The 8478-nt window shown below is 44.4% G+C and overlaps 1 protein-coding gene across 1 annotated transcript in view; it reads left to right on the top strand.

Annotated features, from left to right (window-relative positions):
- The first annotated feature begins 6257 nt into the window (after positions 1 to 6257).
- LOC147123306 (rho GTPase-activating protein 7-like) overlaps positions 6258 to 8478 on the top strand; it is a 266741-nt gene continuing 264520 nt past the window's right edge. The window contains exon 1 of the mRNA XM_085965765.1: positions 6258 to 7386. Within this exon, the coding sequence (XP_085821891.1) occupies positions 6379 to 7386 (1008 nt within the window). The 5' untranslated portion in view covers positions 6258 to 6378. The remainder of the gene's footprint in view (positions 7387 to 8478) is intronic.

Here is an 8478-nt window from a genome sequence, read left to right as displayed (position 1 = left end):
ACAATACTCCAGGTGTGGTCTCACCAGGGTCCTATATAATTGCAGTAAGACGTCTTTACTCTTCTACTCAAACCCTCTTGTAATAAAGGCCAACATACCATTTGCTTTCCTAATTGCTTGCTGTACCTGCATGTTAACTTTCAGTGATTCTTATACAAGGATACCCAGGTCCCTCTGAATGCCAACATTTCCCAATCTCTCACCATTTAAAAAATACTCTGCTTTTCTATTTTTCCTACCAAAGTGGATAACTTCACATTTCTCCAAATTATATTCCATTTGTCATGTTCTTTCCCACTCACTTAGCCTGTCTATAGCCCCTTGAAACCTCCTTACATCCTCCTCACAACTTACATTCCCACCCAGCTTTGTATCATCAGCAAACTTGGATATATTACATTTGGTCCCCTCATCCAAATCATTGATGTAGATTGTGAATAGCTGAGGCCCTGCGGTACCCCACTAGTTACAGCCTGCCAACCTGAAAATTACCCGTTTATTCCTACTCTCTGTTTTCTGTCTGTTAACCAATCCTCAATCCATGCTGGTATATTACCCCCCATCCCATGAGCCCTAATTTTGTTTAATAACTTCTTGTGTGGCACCTTATCGAATGCCTTCTGAAAATCCAAATACACCGCATCCAATGAATTCCTAGGACTTCGAGCTTAACTAAGTTTTCACAGGAATTTCATCAAATGTCTTTTAGAAGTCAAGGTACACCATGCTATCCACAGGCCACTTGGGCTGTTGTTTCCTGAAAGAAATTGAGCTGATTTGTTAGGCAGGATTTCGCCCCTTCTGTGTGTTGTTAAGATACAATAACAACAACTTGCATTTATATAGCGCCTTTAATGTAGTAAAATGTCCCACGGTGATTCACAAGAGAGTTATCACACAAAATTTGACAACAAAGTACTGGTCATCATATTAATTATTATGAAAAAATGTATCCAAGAGATATTCAAGTTGTGCATCTGTAGGATTAAAATAATGTTGTTATTTACCTGATGATGCAGAATTCTTAAAGTGCATCCAGGAGACCTTTTTGAGCCAGCATGTAGAAAGTCCTACAAGAGAGGGGGCGGTACTGGACCTAATTCTAGGGAATGTGGCTGGGCAAGTGGTGGAAGTGTTAGTAGGTGAGCACTTTGGTGGCAGTGACCATAATTCGGTGAGATTTAAGGTAGTCATGGAAAAGGACAAGGATGGACCGGAAATAAAGGTTCTAAATTGGGGGAAGGCCGATTTTAATATGATAAGGCAGGATCTGGCCAATGTGGACTGGGATCAGCTACTTGAAGGAAAATCCACATCGGAGCAATGGGAGTCTTTCAGAAAGGGAATTGAGAGAGTACAATGCAACATGTTCCCGTAAAGGTCAAGGGTGGGACCAGCAAGCCCAGGGAACCTTGGATGTCAAGGGATATACGAGAATGGATTAGGAAAAAAAGGGGGGCTTTTGGCAGATACAAAGGACTAAAGACAGAGGAAGCCCTAGAGGGGTATAAAAAGTCCAGGGGGATATTTAAAAAAGAAATTAGGAGAGCACGGAGGGGCCATGAAATAAAGGAAAATCCTAAGGTGTTTTATAAGTATATTAAGGGCAAGAGGATAACTAGGGAAAGAGTAGGGCCCATTAGGGACCAAAGTGGCAAACTGTGTGTAGAGCCAGAGGATGTAGGTGGGGTTTTAAATGAATATTTTGCATCTGTGTTCACTATGGAGAAGGACGATGTGGACATAGAAATCGGGCAGGGGGACTGCGATATACTTGAACATATTAGCATCGAGAGGGAGGAGGTACTAACGGTTTTAGCAGGCTTAAAAGTGGATAAATCCCCAGGCCCGGACGAGATGTATCCCAGGCTACTATGTGAGGCAAAGGAGGAGATTGCAGGGGTTCTGACACAAATTTTCAGAACCTCTCTGGCCACAGGGGATGTGCCAGAGGACTGGAGAACAGCTAACGTAGTACCATTATTCAAGAAGGGTAGTAGGGATAAACCAGGGAATTACAGGCCAGTGAGCCTAACATCAGTGGTAGGGAAATTATTGGAAAAAATTCTGAGGGACAGAATTGGTCTCCACTTGGAGAGGCAGGGATTAATTAGGGATAGCCAGCATGGCTTTGTCAAGGGAAGATCATGTCTGACCAATTTGATTGAATCTTTCGAGGGGGTGACTAGGTGTGTGGATGAGGGAAATGCTGTGGATGTGGTTTACATGGACTTCAGTAAAGCTTTTGACAAGGTCCCGCATAGGAGACTGGTCAAGAAGGTAAGAGCCCATGGGATCCAGGGGGCCTTGGCGCGTTGGATCCTAAACTGGCTGAGTGGCAGGAGGCAGAGGGTGATGGTCGAAGGTTGCTTTTGTGACTGGAAGCCTGTGTCCAGTGGGGTACCTCAGGGATCGGTGCTGGGTCCCTTGCTGTTTGTGATCTACATTAATGATTTGGATGAGAATGTAAAGGGTATGATCAGTAAGTTCGCGGATGACACGAAAATTGGTGGGGTGGTAAATTGCGAGGAGGAAAGCCTCAGGCTACAGGACAATATTAACGGGTTGGTCAGATGGGCGGAAAAGTGGCAAATGGAATTTAACCCGGAAAAGTGCGAGGTGATGCATTTTGGACGGACAAATAAGGCAAGGGAATACACAATGAGTGGTAGGACCCTAGGAAGTACAGAGGGTCAGAGGGACCTTGGTGTACATGTACATAATTCCCTGAAGGCAGCGGAACAGGTAGATAAGGTGGTTAAAAAGGCTTATGGGATACTTGCCTTCATTAGCAGAGGCATAGAATATAAGAGCAGGGAGGTTATGATGGAGCTGTACAAAACGCTGGTGAGGCCACAGCTGGAGTACTGTGTGCAGTTCTGGTCGCCTCACTATAGGAAGGATGTGATTGCTTTGGAGAGGGTGCAGAGAAGATTCACCAGGATGTTACCTGGGATGGAGCGCCTCAGCTATGAAGAGAGACTGGACAGGCTGGGGTTGTTTTCCTTGGAGCAAAGAAGGCTGAGGAGGGACCTGATTGAGGTGTACAAAATGATGAGGGGCATAGATAGGGTAGATAAAGAGGAACTTTTCCCCTTAGTAGGGGGGTCAATAACAAGGGGGCACAGATTCAGGGTAAGGGGCAGGAGATTTAGGGGGGATTTGAGGAGGAACTTTTTCACCCAGAGGGTGGTTGGAAGCTGGAACTCACTGCCTGAAAGGGTGGTAGAGGCAGGAACCCTCACAACATTCAAGAAGCATTTGGATGAGCACTTGAAATGCCATTGCATACAAGGCTATGGACCAAATGCTGGAAAATGGGATTAGACTGGACAGGGAGGGATGGGCGGCGCAGACACGATGGGCCGAAGGGCCTCTTTCTGTGCTGTAAAACTCTATGACTCTATGACTCTATGACAATGAATGGTAAGACCCTAGGAAAGACAGAGGATCAGAGGGACCTTGTTGTGCATGTACATAGATCCCTGAAGGCAGCAGAACAGGTGGATAAGGTGGTTAAAAAGGCATATGGGATACTTGCCTTCATTAGCCGAGGCATAGAATATAAGAGCAGGGAGGTTATGATGGAGCTGTACAAAACGCTGGTAAGGCCACAGCTGGAGTATTGTGTGCAGTTCTGGTCACCACACTATAGGAAGAATGTGATTGCTTTGGAGAGGGTGCAGAGGAGATTTACCAGGATGTTACCTGGGCTGGAGCGCTTCAGCTATGAAGAAAGACTGGACAGGCTGGGGTTGTTTTCCTTGGAGCAGAGAAGGCTGACGGGGGACCTGATTGAGGTATACAAAATTATGAGGGGCATAGATAGGGTGGATAAAAAGGAACTTTTCCCCTTAGTAGAGGGGTCAATAACAAGGGGGCATAGATTCAAGGTAAGGGGCAGGAGGTTTAGAGGGGATTTGAGGAAAAACTTTTTCACCCAGAGGGTGGAGTGGGCCTTTGGCGTAGCGGTAGCATCCCCGCCGCTGGGCCAGAAGGCGTAGGGTTTCGAATCCCACTCCAGACAGTCCCGGCAAGTGGAGTCGGAGCTCCGGCTCTAAATTCTGGGTTGACATCCAGTGGGATAATTGCGTCCGTGGGTGTGAGTGGCCCCCCCTCGTATGGGTTGTGGGAGCCCGTAAAACCCTCCCGCCATAGGACTAACCACCCTAATGGCTGGTACGAAGATGGTTACGGTCACGGAAGGAGCGTTAATCGCGGCCAGAAATCCTTCCACCACTTCATACAGTTCCCCAAAGGGAACAGTGTGAAGACACATACGACGACGACGACCCAGAGGGTGGTTGGAATCTGGATCTCACTGCCTGAAAGGGTGGTAGAGGCAGGAACCCTCACAACATTCAAGAAGCATTTGGATGAGCACTTGAAATGCCATAGCATACAAGGCTACGGACCAAACGCTGGAAAATGGGATTAGATTAGACAGGGCTTGATGGCCGGCGCGGACGTGATGGGCCGAAGGGCCTCTTTCTGTGCTGTATAACTCTATGACTCTATGGCCTAGAAATTCGGTGGGGTTAGCGCCCAATTAGAGGCGTTAGAGGGTCTTGCGCCGGAATTATAGCTGGTAACGAAATTGCGTTGGGCCCTACCATCGGCGTTAGCCGGTAGCGCTGCGCCGGCACCGATGACGTCATCGGTGTGCGCAGCGTCCCGGTTGCCGTGGTAACCCGGCCCCAAGCCCAAATTCAGTTGCGGCCGCCTCGCCCGTGGCAGCCGCAACCAACGATTGTTGAAAGGGATGTTACACACCTTTGCGCCGGCGCATAAAGGTGGAGCGGCGGCCGGCCGCTTTCCCGGCGGCCGCCTGCCCGCACCTCCCTCCCCGGACTCCTCCACCACCCCCCCGCGGCACTGATGTGTGTGGCCCGTGAGCCCGGCTCTTCCCCGAGGTGCCGGGCTCATTTGTCGGGCGAATCGACCGGCCAGCGGTCGGCTGCAGGCAGCTCCTCCTTAACAGAAGGAGGAGGCCTGCAGTACCCCAGCCTGCCGCACCGCCTCAGGTGCCGCAGCGGGGGATTAGCGCCTCAAAACTGCACTGAACGCCCATAGTGAGGCGCAAAAACCCTCCATTAGCGCCCGCCGCCGTCTGGGCCCGGGGCAACCGAATTTTCGTCGGGCGCAGCGGCATTAACGCCGGCGCAAAATTTCGGGCGCTAAAGCCCTGGCGGACCCACAACCGAATTTCTAGGCCTATGACTCTATGATATGTGTAAAAGCACTGCCTTCTTGTACCAGTGTAAGACTATTTTTCAGTCTGTGCTCAGCTGAGTCCTGAAGTCAGTTGAATAGTTGTTGATATATTTGATGCCATTTTGGGTGATTATTGTGGCATATTCCAATTATCTGTCTACTATGACTTTAAGAAACAGTTATTAAACTGTTCTGGGAATTTACCATGAATAATTAATATTGGCAACAATATTACTTATCTAGCTATGACACTACATAAACGATACTAAACTAACAACCTGACTTCACATTTTATCATTTTTGTTTCTCAATGAAAAGAAATGAGCAAGTCTATATTAATAAAATACACATACAATATGTAAACTTCACCTTCTCCAAATAAAGCTCTGTGGGTAAATGTCTCTTTAAGGAACCACCAAGACCGTACCCTTTGCTTATCCTTTATACAGCCCTTTTAGAATTGCAGAACACATCACATTTAGGGAATTCTGAAAGTAGCACTGGTGAACAAAATCATGGTTGCCATTTGTTTTATAGATTGCAGTGGGGAATTGTTTACTAAGTTACTGTTATTGTACTGGTTGTGCAATTTATTTATATCAGCAATTGTCATGGAATTAGATATCTATGTATGTATCACAACATATTGCTCGTACTGTTAATGTAATATGAAGTGCCCCAGTTATTTTCTTTACATGCAATGTTTAAATGTTAAAATTATGTTGATTTTGCAACTCACAGCATAACAATTTTCAACTCTATTTTTCCATCATGTTCATGAATACTACTGTTCATGTAAGCACATAAAGCTCTTGCAGTGATTCCTTTCAAAATATTTTTTGTTTTATACTTTTTAATACTTAAATGTCAGCACGTGTTCTAGTGAACTGAAAGTCTTGACATTCATATATGTTTTTTAAAAAGCAATATTTATCACATTGCTATGATGAAAAAGATCTTGGCACAGAATTTAGTGACTTTATCTGTGTAGATGCATTTTTGTCAAATCACTGAAACTGTTCTTTTCTTTGCAACACAGATTCTGTTAACATGGCTTTGAGAAACTGCCAAGTGCCCTTTATCATGGAGAAAGTCAATGGGTCTCCCTGATTTTTTTTCTCTCTGATGCATGCCTGGAAAAATCTGTAACTGGATTGTGATGACATGTCTTTAGCTAATAAGAAAAGAAGCTGGGAAGACCATGTGACCAATTGGCCTGGCATTTCATTTGATTCTGTTGATTCTGGTGCAGTCTGTTGTCATGGACTTGTGGCTGATAGTCTAAAGCCAAGTATGGAAAGTAAGGAAATACCAAAATCAGACAAGAAGGAAAGATTTTCCAGTATTTCTTTACCAGAATGTTGCCATAACTCTGATCTACTTGGCCTTCAAGCAAAGCAACTGTGTGACCAAAGAAGAGAAGTGGATGAAAATGGTAATCATGAAAGTGAGGAGTACATTCTGCCGTTAGAAGCCAGCACAGAGACCCTAGTTCATGTATCTGATGAAAACTCAGATCTCAGTTGTGAGGATGATTATGTTGCAGGAGAAGGGAAGACCTCTGGGAATGAACAAGCTTCGATTGAGATAATATCACCATTAGAAGAGATCAGGCAAGTGACCAAGAATATATCTGAGAATTTTGGAATAGATAATGATCCAGATTATGATTCAGTTCCTGAGGAAGAGACATGGGGCGATGTGAAAACAAGCGAGTCCGAACACCTGGAATCTTCTGAGGTAACAGATCTGAGGGATTTACCAAAGAAAGACCTGGATAAAAATTTGGATGTAATTAATCCAACAGAGGAGCTTCTCCACTCTGCAGTTATTGCACAGCAGCGTAGAAAACATGATGTGCCAAGAGATGAATGCGATGGGGATATGGCGGAATTATCTGTTTGTTCTTGTCTTGTTGCTAATAGTGATGTACAAACAACATCAGAGGTTACCCCTGTGAATTGTATAATTGCATCTCAGACATGCTCAAGGGAGAGTTTGGATCAACCCTTTCTGGAGGAAATCAATCTAGATGTAGGACAAGCTGAGAATGATTCTGATACCAGAAATAATACAACAAATGTTTCAAAGCAAAATCCCCAAATATTAAATTTACAGGAAAATACAAATTATAATCCTGCGGATTGCACCATAAAACTCCGAAAGAGAAAGGTAAGAAAATAATCTTTTAATTTACTCTACTTCAATTGATTTATTGATTAATTATATTAAATCATTTTTTATATTTTTACTTTAACTACCTTTGCTGCCTTTTCTGTAATATAGACAGTCCAGATAGAGTGAAGTAAGATTTGAGGTTAAATAAGCAAGGAATTTGTCCATTTATGATGTTATATGACACTTAAAGACTGCACATTTAAGCATACTGGGGGTAATTTTAACTTTGGGTGATGGTGTAAAAAGGGTGCTACCGAATTGGTTGCCCCGCTCGATTTGCCATATCATTGATTTCAATGGAAAGAAAAATTGAGCGTGGTGTATAATGGACGGCTAATTCAATATTGCTCATTTTACACCATCACCCAAAGTTAAAATTACCCTCATTCTGTGCGGATTCGACATCCTCCATCTCTGTGCAACTATTTTTTATTCTATCAATGAAAATGTTGAGACTCTGGGATTATATCACAGAGCACACAAAAGATGGACCAGTAGTAGACTGCTGGGTTTCCGACTACAGTGATCAAACTTAAGCACCAACTCGGTTTGGTACTTTAGCTCACCTGCACTCAATGTCAAAGTTCCATGCACTCATGGTTGGGTCACTCAACAGTTTTATTCAACAGCAGTGAAATGTTTCATCTCAAGGAGATCACAAATTAAACTATTTGCCAAAACATTTTAGCATCAAGATGATGACTTTTTAAGAACTTACACATACTAAAACAACAACAACACCTTGCATTTATATAGTGCCTTTAACATAGTAAAACGTTCCCAAAGGACTTCATAGGAGCGTTATCAGACAAAATCTGACACCGAGATGCATAAGGAGATAATAGGACAGGTGACCAAAAGTTTTATCAAAGAGATCGTTTTTAAGCAGCATCTTAAAAGAAGGAGAGAGAGCTGGTGAGGTGTAGAGGTTTAGCAAGGGAATTCCAGAGCTTAGGGCCTAGATGGCTGAAAGCACGGCCATCAGTGGTGGGTTGAAGGAAATCTGCGATGCTCAAGAGGCCAGAATTGGGAGAGTGTAGAGTTCGTGGAGAGTTGCTGGGCTGGAGGAGGTCAGAGGCCTCGTGA

The sequence above is a fragment of the Somniosus microcephalus genome, chromosome 2 (assembly GCF_052327205.1).
Source record: "Somniosus microcephalus isolate GS21.2 chromosome 2, FLI_Smic_1.0, whole genome shotgun sequence".
Classification (NCBI taxonomy): domain Eukaryota; kingdom Metazoa; phylum Chordata; class Chondrichthyes; order Squaliformes; family Somniosidae; genus Somniosus; species Somniosus microcephalus.
This window is presented reverse-complemented; position numbering and strand designations above follow the sequence as displayed.